The sequence below is a fragment of the Lycorma delicatula genome, chromosome 10, assembly GCF_047948215.1.
Source record: "Lycorma delicatula isolate Av1 chromosome 10, ASM4794821v1, whole genome shotgun sequence".
Taxonomy (NCBI): Eukaryota; Metazoa; Arthropoda; class Insecta; order Hemiptera; family Fulgoridae; genus Lycorma; species Lycorma delicatula.
Window position 1 is genome coordinate 33045513 of NC_134464.1, and position 27263 is coordinate 33072775.

A 27263-nucleotide genomic window follows, 5' to 3' on the forward strand; every position below is an offset into this window, starting at 1 on the left:
TTTTGTTTTTGTTTGATAGTTTCGCCAGATAAGCTTGATGCATGTCCACAGGGTTGAAAGTGGAAATTTGTAGCGTATGAAAAATGCCCTGCCTGACCGGAATTCCAATCTTGAGCCTTAGGATGAAAGGCTGAGACGCTTTCACTCCACTACGGAGATCGGTGGAGTGACGAAATAATTAATTCTATTCATTTTTTTTAACTCTGCGAAAGATGGGAAAATGAAATTGTGTTCTGAATTTTAACTTCAAATTTTACTCTTATGGTATTCTCTTTTACAGATATCTGATAGTTTTAGGCCGGCTAGAAGAGGGATTTCAGGGGTGACGACATCTTTGGCCAAATGTGAAGGACGAAGCCACACAGAATTACCAAATTGTTTCTGATGAGGCAACTCAAACTCCGGATGGGGGATTATAACGAGCTACGAGTTGGGCTTGAGGAGCTGGAGCGGGCGGTCGAAGATGAGATCACTGATGCCTAGAGCGGCTAGTCCTTAAGGGCTAGCCCAAGGACATCTTCCGCTTCTCCACCCTTAAAGGTGGAGAAGCTCTCCACCGTTAAGGGTATGACAGTTTGGACGAAGGAGTTGGCTCCGCCAAGATTGTTGACATGGCGGTTAGAATTGAGCATTTTCAGCATATGACGGTGCTTTGGATGGCTCCATGGCTTAGGGACTTGGCCACTGCTGGTAGGTTGAAGCCTGGCCAGGTCCTCGTTTTGCAGTCAACTACTCGGGAATTCTTCAAAGAGGATAGCAGCTGTGAGGTCGCACTTGGGCGGGCCGATTACGCTCTGGTCATCGATTCTGTGGTGAGGGATCGTGGGGTTGCCTCTGCTATTTCCAGGTCCATCACACGGTTGTTAAGGAATGGACAAGATCGGCGGGTGCGCTTCTGTGGTTCACAAGGGCGGGTAGAACAAGTCTTACGGTGGTCCATGGAGTTCACAGGGAGAAGGATGGGGAAACGCCTTCTCGTTCATCTAACACAGGCATCACAATCATCGAAGCTAGCAGGTAAGACGCTACCCGCGGGTCCGCCGAATACAACAGTTGTGGTCAAGGCGGAGAGGTGGACCTTTGCAGATCTTCTTCCCTCGGTGAAAGGGGCACAGTTTTACCAGTGGAACCGGAGTCCTCTCCGTCCGGCAGGGCCAAGAGAAGGCCCCACCTACGGGTTTGGGTGGACAGTGGCGAAGCGGGACAACTCAGCAAGGATTTGTCGAAGGGCAATACACGTCCTGGTTAAGGATGTGGATGGCCTCACGTCACAGAACGAGTTTCTTCGGGAACTTCGAAAAACGGTAGTTGAGTCGGTCTCTATTGAGTTTTGTAAAACTTTTTCTATTTTTTGCTTATTATATGGAACGCTTAAACATTGCTTATTATCTATTATTGAATATTCATTGTCTATTACATACATTTAACATGTATTCTTTTTTAAATAAAATTCAAAATTAATAACTGATTATGATATTAGAAATGTAGTGGCTTAATGTTTTTGATATCAGTATAATTTTGTAACATTTTTATTTATATTACAGAAATTTTTGTTTTTTGAGTGGAATAAATGATATCTTTCTCTTTTCTTTTTCCTGTTTAGCCTCCGGGAATTACCGTTTAGGTATTACTTCAGAAGATGAATGAGGATGATATGTATGATTGTACCGTAAATGAAGTGTAGTCTTGTACAGTCTCAGTTCGACCATTCCTGAGATGTGTGGTTAATTGAAACCCAACCATCAAAGAATACTGGTATCTACGATCTAGTATTCAAATCTGTATAAAATAACTGCCATTATAGGACTTGAACGCTGGAACTCTTGACTTTTCCAAAGCAGCTGATTTGGGAAGACGCGTTCACCACTAGACCAACCCGGTGGGTTCATCCAATATAAACTCTCTCTCTCTCTCTCTCTCTCTCTCTCTCTCTCTCTCTTTTCCTGTTTAGCCTCCAGTAACTACCGTTAAGATAATTCTTCAGAGGATGAATGAGGATGATATGTATGAGTGTAAATGAAGTGTAGTCTTGTACATTCTCAGTTCGATCATTCCTGAGATGTGTGGTTAATTGAAACCCAACCACCAAAGAACACCGGTATCCTCGATCTAGTATTCAAATCCGTGTAAACATCCAATATAAACTACGTTCAAATATCATCACTGAACTTCAGTGCAATCCTGGACCAATTAAATCATTAATGTACATAACAATGGTCCCAAAGGAAAAAAAATGTGAAGGTTAACACAAATGATACTTAGTTAAATGAAGAAATAGTTTAACATTTACCTCATGTAAATTCTTTCAGGTATATAAAGGTTTATGTAATAATTTTGTTAATTTATGAGCATCTATAATGTAAAATTTAAAATTGAAACCAAATAAAAGCGTTATTTATGGACACCATTTTCAATCCTGCAAATATGTTTTCGTGAATAAATATGCCGATCTCCATGAGTGGTAGCGTGTCGGCCTTTTATCCGGAGGTCGAGGGGTTCAAATCCTAGTCAGACATGGTGGGATTTTTTATATGTTATAAAATTCCATTTCCATATCTCACGCACAGCTTTAAAGCTTATGTGATATCATAAAAAAAAAATTATTATTTACATATAAAATACATGTATATAATTTTTAGATATGAATTTATAAGAAAGAAAAAAAAAACAGAAACAGAGAGTATGACGTAAGTGAATCGTTTTCAGACATTTTGTAGAAAGCTTTTTACTTTATTTTTGTATGAAAATTTTATTTCTTGTAATTGGTTATATAATACTGAAAAATACTTTGTCGCAAAGAGATAAACTTTTACAGTATTTCAAATTAGTACATATAAACTTCTATTATAATATCTCTAATTATAGTTTTACATTAAAGAGAATTCTTCCTTAGTCATTTTCCTGCTTTTACAGATGGAAATAGAACTACAAGAAAATGCATTATAACAATGCGTCAAGATTTACATTTCCCCAGATAAACAAGACGGTGTGATGACAAACGCTTTCAGGGGAAATATCGCTAAGTGCTCTTTAACACTATACAGTATACGTTTTCTTTATATAAAATAAACATGACATAACAATATAATATTTTCCTGAAAACTACAGTGGTTTAACATCACGTATCTTTTTCTTTAATTTCTAATTCATAAATTCCTAGCTTTCTATTATTAAAATAATAATAATTAAACTTAAATCTTTAGATGTACTTAAAAAATTGAATTTGAAACATAATGACTGAGTGGTAACCGTCTAAGAATCATAGCAACGTCAGTGAATTACATGTACGCATACGAATGAAAGTATATAAGTACGAGTGTATGTTGATGGTTTTGTGTTGGCTAAGACAAAAGGGTCCACCTAAAACCGATTAGGCTATTGAGAGATAAGTGCTTTTGCGGGTTTTTTTCTAAAGTAGATTCTCTAAATGTGTTTTCTATTAAAAAAAAGAAAAAATTACGCTTGACATTTGCTTTTAACAGAAACCCCCCAAAAAACATTATTAAATAAACTGGTAAACTTATACCATTTATAATTTTTTAAGAAAATGCAATTTTATATATTTATTTTTTTATTTTTAAGAAATCAAACATTTAATAATAAATAAAAGCATAGATAATGTTACTGCAAAGTATTTTATTTTTATTTTACACAGTTTTTTACTGTAAAAGTAAAAGTTTTATTAAATTTAATTACAGAAATTGTTGATTATATATTACCTGGAGGTAGAAGAATTTTGTTATTTGGGAAGTAAAATTACTAAAGATGGACGAAGCAGGAGCGATATAAAATGCCGAATAGCACAAGCTAAACGAGCCTTCAGTAAGAAATATAATTTGTTTACATCAAAAATTAATTTAAATCTCAGGAAAAGATTTTTGAAAGTGTATGTTTGGAGTGTCGCTTTATATGGAAGTGAAACTTGGACAATCGGAGTATCTGAGAAGAAAAGATTAGAAGCTTTTGAAATGTGGTGCTATAGGAGAATGTTAAAAATCAGATGGGTGGATAAAGTGACAAATGAAGAGGTATTGCGGCAAATAGATGAAGAAAGAAGCATTTGGAAAAATATAGTTAAAAGAAGAGACAGACTTATAGGCCACATACTAAGGCATCCTGGAATAGTCGCTTTAATATTGGAAGGACAGGTAAAAGGGAAAAATTGTGTAGGCAGGCCACGTTTGGAGTATGTAAAACAAATTGTTGGGGATGTAGGATGTAGAGGGTATACTGAAATGAAACGACTAGCACTAGATAGGGAATCTTGGAGAGCTGCATCAAACCAGCCAAATGACTGAAGACAAAAAAAAAAAATATATTACCTATTAGGCGGATGAAAATGTATTGAAAAATGTCACAAACTTGAATGAAAAAATATCAGAATTTTATTAAAGTTAAGAAAATATTATATGCGACTCGATAAAAATAAAAAACTTAGAAAAAACACACGAATTCTTTGATATATTTTTCTTAGAATTAAGACTGCAGTTTTTAATGTTACCAAACAAACAATAACTTATATCCAGTTACATTATTTTAATTGCGTTATATTTCATAACCTTAATCAGTTATTTCAAAATCAGTGGGGATATGAAAAAAAGAAAAAAAAACAAACTGATAAAGAGCTTTATTCCAAATGTTACTCTGATATATAAATCTTGGAAAGAAATCAGTAAAGAAATTTGGAGGATTTTGTGGAAAGGTATCGGAGGGAGAGTTTTGAGTGTGAATGAACAGAATGAATAACATGTAAAAACTACGTACGTTAATTCAAAGAATGGGAGATCGTAGATTGAGCTTACAAAAAAAAAAATATATGCTTGCTTAGGGATGAATTTAGGTATAAAAAAGTAGATAATACAGTTGTAGCGCTTTTTTCTGACGCTCGGCTTACGCACACAAACAAAAAACTTTAATTAAAATACGTCAGTGTTACACTAGCTCTCCTTGTGGTGACAGAGGGTAGTAATGACGCATTACACTTTGCCACTAGTTTAGAGAATTTTTTGGTGTGGGGATATGATTTTTCAAAACATTTTTTTGCAAATTTTATTATTTTTTAATTGTTAACAAATGTGCCTAATAAAAATAAGACCTTATAATGAGGCGAAATTTCGAGATACTAAGGAAGACCTTGCTCTACAGCCTCACCCCTTGATCTTTTAAGTTGAAATTTTAATGGCTTCAATGTTCCATTTACAGAGGTAATCTGACCAAGTTTGGTCAAAATCGGCCCAGCAGATCTTGAGATATAAGGTGATATAGAGTGAGACACAAACATATACACACACACATGTGTGTGTGTGAACGTGTATGAACGTGACACACACGTTCATACGAATATCCGGAAAATTTCCATCTGGTTTTTTGGGTTTCTTAGATGTTAAAACATCAAGATCCGGTGAAAACCGCATATATTCAAATACTTATGCCCAAATTAACATGTGCTCAAATTGGACCGATTACAATACTTTTCCTTCTACAGCTACAGCTTTGCTATAGCCCTAGACGGGAAAGTAAAGATTTATAATCTACATTTAGGTATGTAATTAAGTATAATGATTATGCAGTTAAAATTTTAGTTTGAGTAGTAACTATATTAAAGGATGGCCACGCCGCAACTTCGAAGGTAAGTCGCTGGTAATTAAAAAAAAAAATGAGCGAATAGCTTATGATATATTGTTTATTAAAATCAATAACTGACGGTCAATCATTAGGTTGAAAAGACAACGAAGATAAAAACAGGCTTCATATTTTTGTTTTTCTGAGAAGAACGTCTGAAACTAAAGATACCTTTTTAAAAAGGACTAACCTTTTTAAAATGAATGTGTAGCATATATATGTGTTGATATATATTGGGATTTTCATATCGTACATCGTGAATATAATGTTTTAATGAACTTAACATGAGTTACTTTTAATTATTAAATGTATTCAGGAAGGTGTTGTGATTTACATCAATTGACATAAAGCTATTTTCAAGAATAGTAAGCATCAAATTCCAGGATTATTGGTGAAAGTGATTAGGTTTCTTCTTTACTGAACTGAAGACAGAATGTTGGAATCATCGTGCGCTACAAAAATAAAGTCGACATTCACTCTTTAGTGTAATCTTTACTCTGTTCAGCAAAAGCAATTGTTGTAACTTAAATATCACTTATCTGAGAAAAAAAATGGTAGCTTTAATATCCTACAATTATTTTTAAAATGAAGTTATTTTACCATTTGACTTAAATCATTACGAATTTATGATTGTTATAAATTATAATTTAGTGAAATAGGATTTAGGCCTATTTATATTAATTTCATTTTAAAAGACAATCTATTTTTAATTACTAATTTAAAAGAAATATATTTCCATCCCATTATAATTTTAATTATTGCTTTTATATTATCCAAAATAAATTAAAATTCTTGATTTTAGTGAAACTTTTAATTTTATTTTTGTTCTTTTTTAATATTTAATTTTATTTATAATTTAATGAAACCTTCTTTCTTTCTTTCTTTTTTCCTGTTTAGCCTCCGGTAACTACCGTTTAGATAATTCTTCAGAGGATGAATGAGGATGATATGTATGAGTGTAGATGAAGTGTAGTCTTGTACATTCTCAGTTCGACCATTCCTGAGATGTGTGGTTAATTGAAACCCAACCACCAAAGAACACCGGTATCCACGATCTAGTATTCAAATCCATGTAAAAATAACTGGCTTTACTAGGACTTGAACGGTGTAACTCTCGACTTCCAAATCAGCTGATTTGGGAAGACGCGTTAACCACTAGACCAACCCGGTGGGTAATTTAATGAAACCTAACCTTAAACAAATGCATACTGATTCGATCTCAATTTAAAAGAACACGTGACCATTACGCATCTTTTTGTAGGGCACTCAAACATAATTTCACAGTATTTACTAAAAGAGGAAGATGAGAGATATAGTTATAAAAGTTAATCATTCTTTAATCAAAATAAAACACAAAAGTTATATCTTAAAAATTGCAAAAATTATCACGCGCTACCCATCCAATATAAATTTCTTTTTTCCTGTTTAGCCTCCGGGAATCACCGTCAAGGATTACTTCAGAGGATGAATTAGGATGATATGTATGAGTGTAAGTAAAGTGTAGTCTTGTGCAGTCTCAGGTCCACCATTTCTGAGATGTGTAGTTAATTGAAACCCAACCACTAAAGAACATCGATATCCACGATCTAGTATTCAAATACGTATAAAATTAACTCTGCCTTTATTAAGACTTGAACGTTGGAACTCTCAAATTCGAAATCAGCTGATTTGCGATGAGGCGTTCACCACTAGACCAACCCGGTGGGTTCATTTAACATAAACTACGTTCAAAAATCATCACTGAACTTCAGTGCAATCCTGGACCAATGAAATCATTAATGGTATTTTAAATTAATTATAAATAGATTCTAAACTACTAGATATTTTTAACATTAACTCTTTTATGTTTACGTTTATTATCACTTTTGAAATCTGTATATGTAAAAAAATTTAGTCTTACCACTTTATTGTTAGGGTTGTTTATAACAATCGTATTTGACTTGGATTAGCTTTTAATAATTTTATGACTAAATCATTTGTTATCAATCAACAGCAAAATTCTAATACTGTTATTTGTTTCACTGTTCTGTACGGCATATGAACCTTTACAGCTAATGCATTATATTTTTAACTAATTGATAAGTCAAATAATATTTTTGCGTGCGAGTGTGTAAAATGGTTGGTATATTTTAAAAAAGAGAAAACAAAAAAAAAAACAAATAATTTTGATTCATTATAACACTGGCTAATGACCTTAGCAGCCGTTGTCGTAAAAAAATGGTTATGTAAGTTTTATTATAGATATATAGTTAATAATTTTATAATTATTTAATATACGTTTTTTATCAAATGATCAATCTTGTTTTAACTATTATAAACCAAATTAATACTTATGTTATTATAAGATAGCAGTATAGCATACATAGTAATATAAAGCATTAGTATTTCATATATTTATAAACGAAACAGTAATATATATATATATATTTATACATCGTTATGGAAAGCTCATTAAAATTGAGTTTAATTTTAAACTCATTTCCCAAACACAATCAAGTTGTTCACCACCAGTCCCTTCTGTATAATGAACATCATTACATACAAATTATGGAATCGTGACTGCTGCCTATTGTACTTCACTTGCTTTACATGTATTACAGAAGTAAGAAAGACTGGGGCAGACAGCTTACAGCAACAAAAAAACAGTACTTCTTTATTGTTGTGTAACACTGCAGCTGTTTATAAAAAAATTAGATAACTACTCTATTGTAGTTGAATGTATTATATATATATAAATAATACGATTTGTATTAAGCAACATATTTGTTATTTTATCTTAGTGTGAACTATACATTTATATTCAATAACTTAAATTTTTTTTGTTTTATTTCTATAAGTTAGATAATTTTATAGTGTTTTTACGCACACATTCACGTGTACACACACGTAAATGTAATATATATATATATACCCTTTTTAAGTAATTCTGGAAGGATGTGTTTCTTATTAGGTACAAAAAACGATATAGTTCTTGTTGATATATACACACCGAGCTTCAAATCGATGACCGCAACGCTAGACGTTCAGATGTCAGCGCCCTGGCCGGCGGGCCGATCAACGGTCCCATCAACAGGAGCCGGCCCAGCGTGGGATCGCTGGGGAGAACTGCGTCGGCCGCACCTCTCTTTTTTCCTGTTTAGCCTCCGGTAACTACCGTTTAGATAATTCTTCAGAGGATGAATGAGGATGATATGTATGAGTGTAAATGAAGTGTAGTCTTGTACATTCTCAGTTCGACCATTCCTGAGATGTGTGGTTAATTGAAACCCAACCACCAAAGAACACCGGTATCCACGATCTAGTATTCAAATCCGTGTAAAAATAACTGGCTTTACTAGGACTTGAACGCTGTAACTCTCGACTTTCCAAATCAGCTGATTTGGGAAGACGCGTTAACCACTAGACCAACCCGATGGGTTGCCTCGGCCGCACCGGCTAAAGACAACCGACGCCAACCCGACACTGCCGGACTCTGCGGACTACCACTGCCACGGTGTAGTAGGGACTCAACTGCTGCTGAGGAAAAGCTCGATCCGATTCCAACTCCCCGACTACAGCCGAGCCGACATCGCCGGATACCAGCTTCTGGACCTATTAGTTCTTTTCAGAGCTACTTCGTAAAACACAAAAACGGATTTTTTCAGGATCATCACCCCAAAATCCTCCAACAGCTCTTTTCAGGGCTACCATAAGGTTTTAAGGTGCCACGTGTCCTCGAAGCCATTCGGCGAAAAGCTAGAAGAAAATATAAAGTACTGTAAAAATTGACGTTTTCAATAATATAAGTGTGGAAAAATTATATTTCTATAGGAAAATTAAAAAAAAGAAAGGATAATAAAAAAACTGACTTCTGAAGAAGCACTGGCTTCGCTGAAATGTAACCACGGTTTAAGTGTATGTGATTGATTTACTTGAAAAATGCATGGAAATTGCAAAGGGTATTTAATTTTATATAAGTAATAATGGGAAAGCAACAACCATTACTAATTCAAGATATTTTTTAAGATACAGTATGCGACAAAATTTATGGATTTTACGATTTACTCAATTCCTTAATTTTCTTTTTAAGGAAATAGATTAAAAAAAAGGCCCAGTCTAAAATAATCAGTAATTAAGGAGTTAAACGTAAAGGAAAAAGGGACTTAAAAATTAAAAAAAAATATAATCAAGAAAAGATTCCGAAACACAAAATACTCGTTAAAATCCACCCAATTTAATTCTTGAAAAGACATTTTTTTTTCATTTAATAAAAAATATATATATAATAATTTCATCTTGTAGAGATTTTTTTACAATGAGACAATTTTTACTTGTAGATGAAATTCCTTTCATCTACTTGTAAAACAATGGATTGTCTAATGAATTACTTAGAAAATATCCACTAATAGACCATAGTGTTTAAATATTAATGGGTTATGCTCAATAATTATCAGAGTGAGTTTATGAAGATTCAAAGTATTTTTAATTGGTATTACTAAATATTTCAATGTAGTTGTGACAATTTACCATCCCAGAGCTTGATGTCATTCGTCTAAATGGATTTAAGGAATATTTTAAATCTTACCGGTTTCTCATTCAATCTTAATTTAGATTTTTTTCTTCAATATCCAACAGAACTTTTGAATAATTGTGATTTAATTGTTCGTTCGTTTTTTCCATCTAACTGTTTTCCGGATAAGACTTTGGTTTTTTACAGTTAATTTCATTCTGCAGCCGCATGATGTAAATGTCGAGGTATGCAATGTGGAGATTTTTGTGTGCTGCGTAATTTTTGTTTGTTTGTTCATTCAATATACATAATTTTTAATTTTCTAATATTTAATTGATGTTTATGTTTCCAAAAAAAAAACCCGCTAATTTTTCTCAGTATTTATTTAAATTACGAGGATCGTCCAGAAAATATAAACAGTTTTTTGTTTTATAAGAAATTTATCGTGTTTATTTTAATATATACAACACAATCAACATTTTTTAAGCTGTTTTCATAACGGTTCCCACCACCAAGAGACTCCTTCAGTTTTGTATACAGGTGTAAATCGCTTGTAGCAAGATATGTAAGGATGATAAAAAATATCCCATCCGAACCTCTGAGTTCACAAATTTTTTGTGTCGTACGGACATACATTGTCACGAAGGAAACACACTGTAAAAATCAAAAGAACCGCGATTTCGAATTGCGCGACGTAGTTTCTTTAAAATTTCCGAATAAAAGTCAGTATTAATTACCACTCTGCGAGGCATTAACTCACACTATAAGATTTTGTGGCGATCCCAAAAATGTGGATATCATTTCAAAATCAAAATGTGGATATCATTTTTCGTTTTGAACAAATTTGTTTGAATTTTTTGGCTTTGAAGGCGATGGTCAATAATGATAACACTGAAGAGATTGGCGTTTACTCTCTGGTGTGTAGTGCGAGATCCATGGTTTGTCAGTCACTATGTGATCCAGATTTTCATCGCCATCTCTATGGTACCGTTCAAGTAACGAAAGAGCTGCAGACATGTGCTTTTTTGTGATTGTTAAGATTCCTGGGATCCATTGGACATAAATTTTACGGTAATTTAGGTGAACAGTCATGATTTCATTTTAGAGACTCTGAAAACGCAGGAAATTCATCACTAAGTTCGTACAACGTGAAAATGTCGGTTATCTAATTATAATATGTCAGTCAATCTGCTCATTCAGCTGTTCAGTAATGAGAGTAGGGTGTCCTAAGCATTGCTCGTAATGAAGAGATGTACTCCCTGTCATAAATAAACGATACCATTTCATTACGTTTCCTTCATTCATTACACTATCAGCATATACGGTAGTAATTTGACGATAAATATCTACAGGACGAACAAATTGTGCATTAACGAAACGTATTACTTACTGAACATACCTCATACATTTTTAAATTTCTTATCCATTATAAACACTCGGAAAATAAATCCGTGTCACAATACAACCTCAAAATTTCGTACAGTACTAGCAGAACAACAATTAAAACTAACTGTATTATGCAACTATGACTGTACATATTATACAATATTGATAAAATGTATTAATAATACAGAAAGTTCTGTACATTTACTTGAGACTACAAACAGAATACAATGTTTCTAAAGTTATACAGTTTGAGTGTACATAGTTAAATAATTTTTTTGAAACTGCATTCTGTCTGTCCAATGTAAAAATTTATTCAAAAAGAACATTGCATATACTTATTAGTTAAATTGTTCTTAGTGCATTGTATTTTTCATGAATCGTTATTTTGTATAAATTTATTGTGATGCACTTAATTTATCATTTCTATTTAAAAATAATTGATATGTGTAAGAAAACTATCTATGTTTTATATTTGTTTTGAATAAACTCTGAAGACAACCATTTTTACCCACGACAGACGGTATATGTGTTTGGGGTAAGAGGTTGTGTGTGTGTATGTGTGTGCGCGCGCGCATGTTAACATTTTTCTCAAAAACTACTGGACCGATTTTGATGTGGTTTTTTCATTACATAAATATCATTTTAGAGCAGGTTCTTAGTCATGTTTTACGGTTATAGGCCACCAGGGAACGCTGCAGTAGTTCTCTAAAAACGTCTGGGCCGATTTTGATTAGGGTTTTTAGATTACATAGGTGTAACCTCATTGCATTACATAGGTATCACGTCATACCTATGTATCACATAGATTAGTTTTACGGTTATAAGCCCCCAGGGGGCGTTGCAGTAGGTATGTTTTCAAAACAGCTTCTTTTTTTCTTTTTTTTTGTCTTCAGTCATTTGACTGGTTTGATGCAGCTCTCCAAGATTCCCTATCTAGTGCTAGTCTTTTTATTTCAGTATACCCTCTACATCCTACATCCCTAACAATTTGTTTTACATATTCCAAACGTGGCCTGCCTATACAATTTTTTCCTTCTACCTGTCCTTCCATATTAAAGCGACTATTCCAGGATGCCTTAGTATGTGGCCTATAAGTCTGTCTCTTCTTTTAACTATATTTTTCCAAATGCTTCTTTCTTCATCTATTTGCCGCAATACCTCCTCATTTGTCAGTTTATCCACCCATCTGATTTTTAACATTCTCCTATAGCACCACATTTCAAAAGCTTCTAACCTTTTCTTCTCAGATACTCCGATTGTCCAAGTTTCACTTCCATATAAAGCGACACTCCAAACATACACTTTCAAAAATCTTTTCCTGACATTTAAATTAATTTTTGATGTAAACAAATTATATTTCTTACTGAAGGCTCGTTTCGCTTGTGCTATTCGGCATTTTATATCGCCCCTGCTTCGTCCATCTTTAGTAATTCTACTTCCCAAATAACAAAATTCTTCTACCTCCATAATCTTTTCTCCTCCAATTTTCACATTCAGTGGTAATGTTATTTCTACTTCAGTCTTTGTTATTTCTACTACATTTCATTAGAAGGACTTCATCTATGCCGTTCATTGTTTCTTCTAAATCCTTTTTACTCTCGGCTAAAATTACTATATCATCAGCAAATCGTAGCATCTTTATCTTTTCACCTTGTACTGTTACTCCAAATCTAAATTGTTCTTTAACATCATTAACTGCTAGTTCCATATAAAGATTAAAAAGTAACGGAGATAGCGAGCATCCTTGTCGGACTCCCTTTCTTATTACGTCCTCTTTCTTATGTTCTTCAATTATTACTGTTGCTGTTTGGTTCCTGTACATGTTAGCAATTGTTCTTCTATCTCTGTATTTGAACCCTAATTTTTTTAAAATGCTGAACAATTTAATCCAGTCTACGTTATCGAATGCCTTTTCTAGGTCTATAAACGCCAAGTATGTTGGTTTGTTTTACTTTAATCTTCCTTCTACTATTAATCTGAGGCCTAAAATTGCTTCCCTTGTCCCTATACCTTTCCTGAAACCAAATTGGTCTTCTCCTAACACTTCTTCCACTCTTCTCCCAATTCTTCTTTACAGAATTCTAGTTAAGATTTTTAATGCATGACTAGTTAAACTAATTGTTCTGTATTCTTCATATTTATCTGCCCCTGCTTTATTTGGTATCATGACTATAACACTTTTTTTGAAGTCTGACGGAAATTCCCCTTTTTCATAAATATTACACACTAGTTTGTATAATCTATCAATCGCTTCCTCACCAGCACTGCGCAGTAATTCTACAGGTATTCCGTCTATTCCAGGAGCCTTTCTGCCATTTAAATCATTTAATGCTCTCTTAAATTCAGGTCTCAGTATTGTTTCTCCCGTTTCATCCTCTTCAACTTCCTCTTCTTCCTCTATAACACCATTTTCTAATTCATTTCCTCCGTATAACTCTTCAATATATTCCACCCATCTATCGACTTTACCTTTCGTATTATATATTGGTGTACCATCTTTGTTTGCCACATTATTAGATTTTAATTTATGTACCCCAAATTTTTCCTGTATGCTCAGTCTATTTTAGCAATGTTCATTTCTCTTTCCACTTCTGAACACTTTTCTTTAGCAAGTTTGCACTTCCTGTTTATAGCATTTCTTAATTGCCGATAGTTCCTTTTACTTTCTTCATCACTAGCATTCTTATATTTTCTACGTTCATCCATCAGCTGCAATATATCGTCTGAAACCCAAGGTTTTCTACCAGTTCTCTTTATTCCGCCTAAGTTTGCTTCTGCTGATTTAAGAATTTCCTTTTTAACATTCTCCCATTCTTCTTCTACATTTTCTACCTTATCTTTTTTACTCAGACCTCTTGCGATGTCCTCCTCAAAAATCTTCTTTACCTCCTCTTCCTCAAGCTTCTCTAAATTCCACCGATTCATCTGACACCTTTTCTTCAGGTTTTTAAAACAGCTTCATGGGTTTTTTTAAAATTTAATCACTTGTTATTATCTTCCTCACAGTTCATATTGAAATATTTATGAATAATTATCTTTATTTTTTTAATTGTAGAACAGCACTTAAAATTGCATTTGGTTTTTAGCAGTCAATATTTTCTTTTAAAATAAATTAAATGTTATTAATTTTATTGTAACTTTTTAAAGGAAAATATTTATCTCAGCAGATTACTGTTAGCTTAGAATTTATATTACGTAATATGTATTTTTACCTTTAAGTAATGTCATCAACTTAAGAGAAGATGAACTGGAAAAAAAAAAGATGAAATGTTTTATCTTTTTCTTTTTTTATAAAGTATTTTCTTTTTCTTAAATCTTTTATAAAATATATATTATTTATTTTAATTTATCAATTGTTCTTTTTGTAAATTAGAGAAGTACAATTTTTAACACTGATTAACAAAAACATTATTATTGATAACTTTTAAAGTTTACTGATCCCTTATTTTTTTATTCTATAAACTACATATTTTTATACTTATTAAAATTGAAAAATTGTTTAAAAAATTAATGCTTTTTTTCCACTAAAAATAATATAGTAGTTAGAAAACTAGTATTTAATCGTGTAGTCCTGAGTTCAGTACACCTAATTAATATAGTATGTTTATTTTCAAATACTTTTTGTTGTGAACCTTTTATCATAAAGCCTACGTTTCATTTAATAGATTTTACTTAAAAAATAATGTTCGTGTAGCACAAAAGGTTTTTTCTCTATTCTGTTAACAGATAGACCAATTTACGTAAGCAGGCAGGTAAGGTAATGATTACTTACTCAATGGATCTCTGAAGATGGGTTATATATATTTGGATCGTAATGTAATCAACTAAGTGTTAACATCTAACGTAATGACCCGGCCTTAATTTAGAGCTACCTTCAAAACATCAATATTTGAAGTAAAATGAAAATAAGTAAATTTTTAAATAGAAAGTATAGGTAGGACTACAAAAAAAATACCTCATAAAAAAAATGTAGAGTAACAATGTAAATTCATAATAACAGTATGAAAAAAGATTCTTTACAATTTGATAATATGAATTATTTTAAAATGTGTATTATATGTATACATTAACGTAAAATATAAAGTCTAAAGAGTTTTCAAATCATTTTAAATAGCTTTTTTACATGTTTTTCGCATGAAAATGGTTAAATTATCAGTTTATATATCTTTAGAATACTGCGTAAATAAAACTAAGTTACGTAAGTTTAAATACTAATTAGTAATGACGAAAAATATCCAAAAACTTTTCTACGTAAAACAAACAATAGTTTTCTTTTAATCTTGCACTTAAGTTATCAAGAAAAAAAAATTCAAAAGCATATAGTTTTAAAATTTGTTGTATGTTGTTTTACTTAATGAAAAGTCAACTTTTGAAAACGATTAGAAAATTATATGTAAAATTGATCGAAAACTTCGTCCTATGAAGTTAATAAAAATAAAAATTTAGAGCTACATAAGTATTTTAATTATTAAACTACCAGTTTCAGCAAATATAAAGAGATTAGTAAAACAAAATTCATAAAAATAAGACTTATAAAATGGAATACTCTAATGTTTAGCACGAATACTTTTATTTAATTCTTTAAGTTGATTTATTTATTTCGTACATCTACTGATCCATGACTGTATAACAAATTGCGTATTTCATTATAGATTTTTAATCTATTCCTTTTATGTTTGTAAGCACCGGGTGTTAAAAAAGGTCGTAATGATTAGGCCGATATTTATTAACGAAAATTTACAAATTTTATATAAAATAATACAAATTTAAATCATATTTTATGTAATTAACTTATAATACTTTAATTTTATTTTTTCAAATTTATTATTTGAAACTATTTATCTGAAAATTTTAACCGATTAAAGTTGAGTTTTACGTTCCTTCTTTAAGTAAATATCACTTATTTATAAATTCATGTAATCGATTTTCCATTATATTTTCAGATTATGTAGTTTAGTATTATAATAATTTCTACCGTTAAATATTGAAAAACCACTAGCAGATCGTTTAACCCACCGGGTTGGTCTAGTGGTGAACGCGTCGTTCCAAATCAGCTGATTTGGAAGTCGAGAGTTCCAGTGTTCAAGTCCTATTAAAGTTTGTTATTTTTACACGGATTTGAATACAAGATCGTGGATACCGGTGTGTTTTTTATAGTTGGGTTTCAATTAACCACACATCTCAGGAATGGTCGAACTGAGACTGTACAAGATTTACACTTCATTTACGTTCACTCATACATATCATCCTCATTCATCCACTGAAGTTATTATCTGAAAGGTAATTACCGGAGGCTAAACAGGAAAAAGAAAGAGAAAGAATAAAAATTTCGATGAATTAATTTAGAAAAATTCACTGATTTTTTTAATGGTACTGTTGATCAAAATCACAAAAAAATTGATTGTGTTAATTCGATTTGGAAAGTTTGACTGAGAATAAAAGTTAGCTTCAACATATGCATTCATTGTTCCGAGCGAACAGATTTTAGATATTTAATTGTCGAAAAAAAAAAAAATTGGGCTACAAGTTTATTTTAGACGAATATTTTATGGATAAACTAAAAATATGTAACTTTTTAAGATTGACTTCAGTTCTAAAAAAATATCTAATCGTTATTAATAAAAATCTTAAATAGGATGTATATATATATTTATAACACTTAATAAAATCTTGAAAAAGTTTTTATAAATGAAACATTCTCAGGTTGCATTATCGCGTGTACAGATAAAAATTAGACTACCTATTATGCGGATTGTCTGAGTCACTTGGTAACCTATTAACGTTTAGGGAAATACGGCAGATTTTTATTTGAGTCTTTAATGATTTTTTAAACATAAATTCCTTGTTAAGGTTTCATTTAAATGAACTGTATTTACACCTTTTTTATTATACAACTGGGTTTATTCTCAGTTAACTATCTACTATTTTGTTGTTAAATTCTATATGAAATTATATAATTGTTTACTTGTAAAAATAGAAGTTTGTATAATTTTTACCTTGTCATTTGTATAATATATTTGGAAAGATTCAATTTAATACGTATGTCTGTGGTTCACTTAGTATTTAAAAAAAAAATCATTTATATGTTATGGATGTTTTAATTTTACTTTAATTGTATATGTATATCAAATTAACGTCTAAATACACTTATTTGTAAATGTATAACTCGGTTATTTTTTTAAATTTGTATCATAATTTTTAATATCGATTTTTTGTTATAACAGTTTTTGACATTATCTTGAAAAATATTCCTGTTATTTATTTCATAATTTACTGCCCATTATGCTCTTTGTGCAAAGATAATTTTGAGAGCAGTTTTTGTATGTACTCATTTACTATGTAATCAAAATTACTGTAGTGATTTACTTAAACAAATAATATACTGTACTGTCAAAAAAGTACCGGCAATTGTTAAATAAAACGCACAATTTTTATTTACTCGTATTCATGAATATTTATTTTGTCACCTTTAAACTAGCTCTCATTTGATGCAACACATATATACCACCGTTTTCTCCAGTCTTTCAAACACTTTTTATATGTGACCGGTACGGCCTTCAGCTCCTTCCATGAATTTTGTTTTATGGCAACGAGTCAAAACGGTTACCCCGAAGCGGCAGGTTTATCTTTGGGAACACAACAGAAGTCACATGGGATAAGATCTAGTGAATACAGTTGTTGATGGATGATATTTATTGTATTTTTGGTCCTAAATTCTATCACAATTGTCGCTCTATGCCATGACGCATTATCGTCGTGTAAAATCCATGAATTTTCTTCTTCAAATTTGGCCATTTCTGACAGATTTTCTCACGCAAACGCTTCAATAGGGTCAAACAGTATTCTTTACTGACCGTCTATTCCTTTAGAATGAAACGGTGATTCACCAAACCATGAATATCAAAGAAAACAATGAGCATCATCTTGACTTTGAGTTGGTTTATTTCGGCTTCGGCTCGTCTTTTCCCTCTATTCTTGTGACTGTTGACTTGTTTGCATGCCAAACTCGTAACCTTGTGTCTCGTCACCAATGTGATCCGTTCCATGAATGTGGAATCAGAATTGGCATGATCCAGTATGTCTATAAAGACTTGCTTACGGTGATGTTTTTGAAGAAAATTGAGATCTTTTGGAACAAGCCGTGCGGCGACGCTTCTATTTCCCAAAATATCTACCAAAATCGAACGAACAGACTCGTGATTGATGATAAGGTCATAAGCTATCTCTCTTAAGCTGGAATAGTGATTATCAAGCACAATTTTCTTCATTTTTTCGATGTTTTCATCGGTTGAAGAGGTCGAAGGTCGTCAAAAACCTGGCATGTCTTCGACGATCTCTCGTTCTTGAACGCTCTGTACTATTCGTAAGCACGTGTTTTTGATAAAACTAACTCACCATAAACCTTTTTTAACATTTTTAGGGAGTCGGCATACAAAATTACGTTCGCAACACAAAATCTAAGGCAAACTCTTTCCTCAAAAGTTTTGTCCATTGTATAAATCGTGATGCACTACTGAAGTAGACTTATTCAACCAGCTTTATTTTTTATAAATTAGGGTTAAAAAATATAGAAATTATTGATACATCATAAAATATTTTTGAAGTAAAAAATTATTAAGATTTATTTCCAGGTAAAAATAAAAAAAAATTAAAATCTTTCTAAAATAGAAAATGTATACTTTTGATTTTAAATCAATAATATTTTTAATAAAAATGTTTGTTATCTCATTAAAAAAAATTGTAGCTGATGTATAAAAGGAACAAAATCGATCTATAAAATAAGTTTTATTGCTAAACAAGAATTTTTCACAATTTTGCCGTTTTAGATTTTTAATATTTATATGTTTGTTTTAATCTGATAATTTTGAAACAGTTGAACTGTTTTAAATGGATAAATTAAATCACTAGTTTAATTGAATGGTTAATCGGATTCTGCATTAAATAATAAATAAGATACAATCATTTCTGGTAAAAAAAATTTATATATGAGTAGTTTTAAATTTTCCTTATACATGAATAGTTGAAAATTGTTTTTTAATAATCAATAACAGTCTGTAAAATTATTAATAGGGATGCATTTAATTCATCTATGATTTATATTAAACAAATATAAATTTAGTATTTATTTAAGTAAATTAGGAAACCTTTGTATTTAATTTTACTTTGATTAAGGTTTCTATGTTTGTATATATATATATATATATATATATATATATATATATATATATATATATATATATATATATATACTTATGTGTGTTTTTACCCAAGTAATGATGCTTTACATGCTAAATAAAATTCTAAATAACTGAAAATTCACGATAATGATTTTGCCTCATGTTATTTTTTGTGTCAAAAGGATTTAATTAAAAAACATATAGCTTGTATTCAATATTTTAATATTAAAACAAACATTTATGAAATTTGTTGATTATAATTAGTAAAATATATACAAAGAGAAATTAATATATACACAGCTATGGATTTTTATACATATATGAATATTAATATACACGTATATACTACTCCAATATTTATGAAATTCAAACATATGTTAACGCTTTAATAAATTAATGTTATAATTTAAAGTGTAAACAAATAAATAAAAATTAAGTAGATATAAAAAAAATTAATTTAAATAAATAATTAAGTTATATTATATTAATATTTAATTTAATTATATTTTTTTAATTAATTTTATTTTTATTAACAGTAAAGATGAATTCTTTCAAGAATTAACTTATTTTGATTTACATTATTCATGTAATTTTCTTCAAAATTATTCCAGTAAAGTTTCTGTGGAAGTAGGGATGGGATGTGATTGGTAGAAGATTTTTTAATGGGGGGATTAGTATTATGGTTGCGTTTGGAAACTGGAAAAATGGTTTTAAATGATACTTTTACTCCCAGTACATAATTTTCTGTTCATCCCTCACTCAATCTCTCTCTCTCTCTCTCTCTCTCTCTCTCTAATATGTAACCGTTAGATACAGGTAAAAACAATTGGAAATTATAATCTACGAAACCACTGTTTACGCTATGATAACTGACAAACTGTATTATTTCAAGTAAAATCAATCAAAAAATTTTTATGAATGAAAAAAAAACAAAAATACTAAGATGAGTAGAATTAATTTGAATTTAGGCTACTATAAAATAACTAAAAATTGGTCAGTTAAAATAAAAAACGCTGGAAAAATATATCATGAGTTTTTGTGCTATCAATAATAAAAATTAAAAAAGAGCCAAAAACACAAAAAAACAAAATATATTTTTAGAGGTGAGGAAAAAATCTTTAACAGAATTTTTTTTCTAAATATTCATTTATAGGTTAATCTTAACATATCTGCTTAAGTAAAGTTTTCTCTTAACCTAACACCTTTTTCAATAAAAGTCTAAAATAAGAAAAGGAAAATTTTCAAAAGACCTTTCTGCAATAATTTAAAAAAAAAAATTGTAATATTTCTTGATCTCTTTATATGAAAAATATTTAAAAAAGATCGAAGATAAAGAAAAAACACAAAAAACTTCAATTTTTCAATCTTAAGAGGGGGTTTGAATTTTTGAATAAAAAATTTTTTTTACACGCCTCCTCGACTTAAGAAGGGGTATAATTGGCGAATTCTGCACGTATAGCACCAAACATCATATAACATGTTATAAACAAATATTGCTTAGATTAGCCCACTGCTAAGTTATAGCGGGGGAAGCATTTTAAATATTTCTTGTAGAATGGTATGTTTCAAAATTAATTATTAAGTAATTTAGGTGCAAAAAAATGTAACTAAATTTTAAAATGAAATATAGTGATAAACAATATCAACTAACCTACCCATTAATATGAAATAGTGTTACAAATTATTAATTAATATGTGTTGTTATTATTATTATTAGTTTTATTTATTATTGTGAAGGCTGTTAGCGTCTGAACCATTAATTCTAAAATTAACAGTTTTATTTCTCCTGCTCCCCTGGGCCGGCTTAGCAATCAAGTATTATTATTAACAGTTGGTAATACGGAGTAAAAACGTTACTATGGGGCGTTTTACCTCACTTTATTACTACCGTGATTTCTCCTCTTTTGGAACTTTGATTGCTCATAACTCGAAATCAAAGGCATTTATTGAGAAACGGTTTTTGTCATCGTTTTTCTCGTAAACATTTACAACAAAATCATGTACAATGTGTCCAGCTACCTGTTGAAAAAAAAAAAACTGATTCAATGTAGCGGATCAAAGATGGTGTAACAAAGTTTCTACTTCCTACTGTAGTTCAGTTTTGAAGTATGAATCTGTTTCCATACCTTACTATCATTCTTTATATATATATATAAAAAAAATTTCTGGGAAATTTTCTTCTTTGCCCAATACATATAATTTGTCTGTATATATATATATATATATATATATATATATATATATATATATATATATATATATATAGAAATAGTTTTAATATATAGTTTTTTAATAGTTTAAAATATATATTTTAAGAAATTTAAGCTTACATTTTTAACAGATTAATTTCTTAAAAACTATGTTTTATTATCTAGTATTACTCAAAACTATTATTAATTAACCAATTATAGTATACGAAAAAAATTAAATACAAATTATACAACTTGAAACTTTAGATAATTAATAATTCATTATTCTTCATACTAAACAAGTGTAAGAAGATACTCAACAGAATTTTACATAATACATTACATAAAATAACCATCCACACGTATATATTCTACATGTGTTCAACAGATGGTGTTGAACACCAGGTGATATGACATGGGTGTAGCAATTATATATAACAGAGATTAGCTTTATTTTAAACTATTCTTACTTTACAGAGTATATTTTCGGCATCAGTTTATGATAATACTATAAACCTTAAACTTTCGTAAGTATATCATACCAGGTTACATTTAAAAAATAACTACTTGATAATCATTGATTCCCTACACATTTTTAAATATTGTTTTTATTTCGTAAAGATAATTAATATCCTTTAATTTCATATTAAAGTAAAGTAAGTAATCCAGTATCTCAATTTGTGTGTGCGTGTGCGCGTGCGCTGTTATTAGTTTTATCAGAGATAGAACTTTTATATCTCAATTTATATCGTTAATTCAATATCGTTAATCTCAATTCATATATTAATTTATAACGTGTTAAATGACAAAACCTGGTGTATTTAACAATCATTAGAGGAAGTTTAAATGTTTCTAATCTGTCTATATGTAAAATATTAATTTTCTTCTTTTTTTTACATGTTTAAGCTCTCATTGGAGGAATTCTATCAATGTTGGGAAGATAATTTCTGGGAAATTTTTTTCTTTGCCCAAACTCTGTCATTATTTTAGACATTTGGAATCTCTGCTTGTCTGTGATATTGTAATTTCTTTGTTTCGGAGTTTTGATTTTTAATTTTTTTCCTTGTTCAGTAACTGTTCTTTTGTAATTTTAAGTTATTTAAGGTCTTTTCTTTCTTTTAGCCATTTGTTATTACCTTTATTGTTTTGTCGATAGGTTAGTAGTTTCTTGGTTAGCGTTTCTTTAGGGAGCCTTGCTAGAGCAATATAGAAGGCTATTCTTCTTTTCCTCTTGATATTCAGTAAGGGTTAATTTTACTGATATACGATTTAATTAGGGAGAAATCGACAATTTCCATCTACTATATGATTTTTTTTTTATAATTGTTTTTAGAATTCTTTCCACTTTCTGAAGTTCTTCCTTACTGGAATTTAGCGTGTGGCCCACTTCGTCCTTCTGTACGTACCTAACGATTACGAGTTTTCGGTTCAATTCATCACTATTCACCACAATCAAGAGGGCGCCAAGCCTGAGCGTTTTAATTGATTTTGTGAGTCACAAGCTGTTACTAAGCATTTATTTATTAAAACGGGAGACATATTAAAGAAGGATTTACTTTTTTTCCTGACATTCACTATAAGAAATTTTACACTATATAACTTTACATATTCTGTCTCTTTCTCGCTTGACACATCTCAGGCTGAAAATGTCGGTCAAAGTATTTTCAAACCTTCATTTTTGTTGGTTTTGTCAAGTGGACCAACAACCACCGAAAGATATTTAATTGGGATTGTACCCAATAAAACGATTCCCTCGAATACCCTTGCTATAACGGAAGGTGTAGCAGAGCGCACGTATACTGGTTGTAGGGCTTCGTATAACTGGTTTATCCTGGTGAACCATCGAAGACATCGTTTGAGGGTCATTACGTAAAGCTATGCACTGACTGGCACGATAGTTTCTACCTTGGGTTACGGTTGCTTTTCGTAACTGTCTACAGAAGTACCGTATCACAATAAATAACTGTTTTACTGATTAATTTAACAGAAACGTTTTGATTTAATTTTATTGATTTTTTTATTTATTTTAGGTGCATTACATGTGAATTTTATGTTTCATACATAATGGAAAAAATAAATAATCTATTTTTAACGGCAGCACTCTTATTTATAATACTACATTATGACGCTAATAATGTGCTGTGCGATTTAAATGTATTAATTCTTCATAATAGTGATATGCATGCTCATTTAGAGAAGATAGATTTATCGTATGAAGAATGCTACGATAACGATAACGATTCAGATCATTGCTTTGGAGGATTTGCAAGACTAAAGAAAGCTGTACAAGATATACGCGATGATAAAGAAGGAAAAACAAACGTTTTATTTTTGAATGCTGGTGATACGTTTCAAGGGACACCTTATTATTCAATTTTTAAGTGGGAAGTTATTGCAGATTTCATCGATGATTTAAAAATTGATGTTATGGTAAGCATCATTTTATATTTCTTGATTAAACAGAATACCAAAAAAAAACTAATAATAATATTGATATGTACATAAATTATTATTAAATTACCTTAAGCCGTTTTCGATTTTACAGTATCCTCTTTAGTATCACTTGAATCATTCACCTTTTTTAACTTTCAAGGTCAACATTTAAACGTTAAAAATCTGCTTTGATAAAACGTTTAAAATAAAAGGAGTCAGACTAAATTGGTTAAACCTTGATATCAATAAATAAATGTTTTCACAAAGCGTAAACTATATCTCAAATTACATTTTGGGGTGGTGTTTAGCTAAAAGTGCTAAATCTATTTAAGTTGGTTTTTCTTGTTGATAAAATTGATTATGAATTAGCACTTTATTCCTCCCTTTAAACTGTTAGATTTGAAATCTTTTACCTCTTTTTGCTTTACTATTACACGAAATATATAATGTGTTTGTCACTTAATAAGTCGTTTCATACGATCAATAGAAAAATTATGGATGAAATTATGTTTTACCCCTAATCTTCTATTAAAGTAATTAGTTTTAATTTCATAAATAAAATTAAAAAAAGGTTAACCTTTAATGTCATTAAACCTGTTTTAATTATGCTATGCTAAAAATACATTCCTTTAACCGAGTTATAGCAATATTTTCTGATTCTTCATCCCATATTTTACGGTTTAATGTTAATTGTTTTCAGCCATATTCTAAATTACTAGATAGATATTTCAGCTAAAAGTAATTATTTTTAAATACAACAATTTTTTTTTGAAAATTTTAAAATTGAAAAACTTTAAAAATAATTGCTAATATTAAGAAAAACTTAACCGTTAAAAAATATAATTTTTTCTTACTTCTGACTGAAAATTTCCACAAAAAAATATAATAAAATTGTATGTTGTTAATACAAAATTGATTTGAAAATATAATGTTAATTTCGGTTTTTTTTGTTGTTATGAAAGTATAACTATAAACGTATTTCGATATCAAAATACTTTTGTTTTTCAAAAAAAATTGTTGGTACAGATCCCGCGGTGCTAATAAAGTCTGCAGATGCAGATCCTCTAAGTATCAACAGTTTTAAGGTAAGAATGAATTTTTATTTACAAAAAAAAAGTCTCTGAGGTGTCATTCAGTATACCAAAAAAAAATGGCCATGTACTAAAGAGTATAAAACACCCAGTTAGCCCTGAGAACAACGGGTTCGTCCTCTAAAGTTCTACTTTAGAATTATTATTTTTTTAAATTCTAAATTTTACATCAAAAAGCTCAAATGGTCACTAATAAGGAGGATGAGTTGACGATAGTGTACCAAGAGCTTCACACAGATATATTTGTAATTTCAGAACACGGCTTTACATCAGAAACCATTCAATTCATCAAAATTCCGAATTACAATTTAATAGAGTTGTCGACAAAATCACCTAGGAGGAGGTTTGGCAATATTTCTAAAATACTCATTAAAATCCAAACCATTGAAAATCACCTACTGTGTCGACCTTGATTTCAAGGTCTGTGTAGTTAAAATCCAAACACGAAAAGGTGTGCACGGAAAAGTGATAATAGTGGGTTTAAATCTCCAAACCAACTATCAAATACAAATTCTTTTTTTTTTTTAAACTCGAATTTCTTCTTAACATTCTCACTTTGAAAAGAAATAAATTAATTTTAACAGGTGATTTCAATATAGTTTCAAGCCACGCTGACCACCTTATCCTGCGGCTTCGCGATATTCTGAACTCATGATTTAAATTGGTCAGTGAATGAGCCAAATACAGTGATGCCCGCGTCGAGAACAGCTCTCGATAATGTCATAAAGTACATTCCAAATTCCTCGGTTTCATTGTGAAAACGACCATTTCGGACCATTAAGCCCAAGAAATAGAAAGCCCAACCTTTTTACAATAAAAAGATTAATTAATAAATAAAATATTAAACAGTTTAATTCCAAACTTAAAAATAAAAAACTTGGGATTTCTTACAAAAATATAAGTGCCCAAATGGGAAATTTGATAAAATCTACAATTGTTTTAACTATAATATAGAGATCAGTTGTCGTTTCAAAAAATTCAAAAATAATTTTAAGGTAGACCAGAATTTCTGGATGACCTCAGGTATTCTTGTGTTATGAGGAAAGCTTAAGTTTTCTGATCCTATTTATATAAAACACAAAATGAAAGATTCAAAAGTCTTTTCAGGAATTACAGAAAGATTTTCAAAAAGGTTATTCGCGCGGCTAAATCCTACGACATTAATAAATTACTAACGATAGCCAAAGAATTTTCAAAAACCGCATGGTAAATTATTCATCACAACACAAAGGGAAAAAATCAATCAAAAATTCAGAACCCATTTCTATTAAAGGATAAGATAAAACGAATGCAGACTCACAGGAAGTTGCAAACGAGTTTAACAATTACTTTGCTTCGCTCGCTTCAGGTGATTCGACGTTCAGTAGGCCTCTCCACAATTTAGCTAATCTTGTACAACTAGTTGCTTCCATAGCTCTTATATCTGTTGACGAGGCGGAAGTGGGACGTGTCATTCAAAATCTGACTCCGAAAAAGACATGTGACCTTGATAGCATGTCTGTGTGGTTGCTAAAGCAGTGCTGCGGGCGCATAAAACCCGTTACAGAGATGGTCAATTTATCCTTTGAAACAGGACTTTTTCCTGACTCCTTAAAAACAGCTAGAGTAGTTTCAATATTCAAAAAATATGACCCGCATCAAACCAATATCTACCGCCCTATTTCCATTCTTCCAGTTCTGAGTAAGATTTATGAAAGTTTCTTCATAGAGAGACTTCTTAGCTTTCTCGGAAGATTTAACATTCTTGCTTCGGAGCAATTTAGTTTTAGGAAAAATAAAAGCACAATTGATGCTGTAGCACATTTTATTGATGGCATTGTCAGAGGGTTGGATTGGTGAGAACATGTGCGGCATATTCCTTGACCCTTCCAGAACG

General features: G+C 30.7%; 1 protein-coding gene across 1 annotated transcript in view; it reads left to right on the plus strand.

Moving 5' to 3' along the window:
• The first annotated feature begins 611 nt into the window (after nt 1–611).
• LOC142331704 (snake venom 5'-nucleotidase-like) overlaps nt 612–27263 on the plus strand; it is a 53934-nt gene continuing 27282 nt past the window's right edge. The window contains exons 1-2 of the mRNA XM_075377738.1: nt 612–847; nt 23894–24293. Of these exons, the coding sequence (XP_075233853.1) occupies nt 612–847; nt 23894–24293 (636 nt within the window). The remainder of the gene's footprint in view (nt 848–23893; nt 24294–27263) is intronic.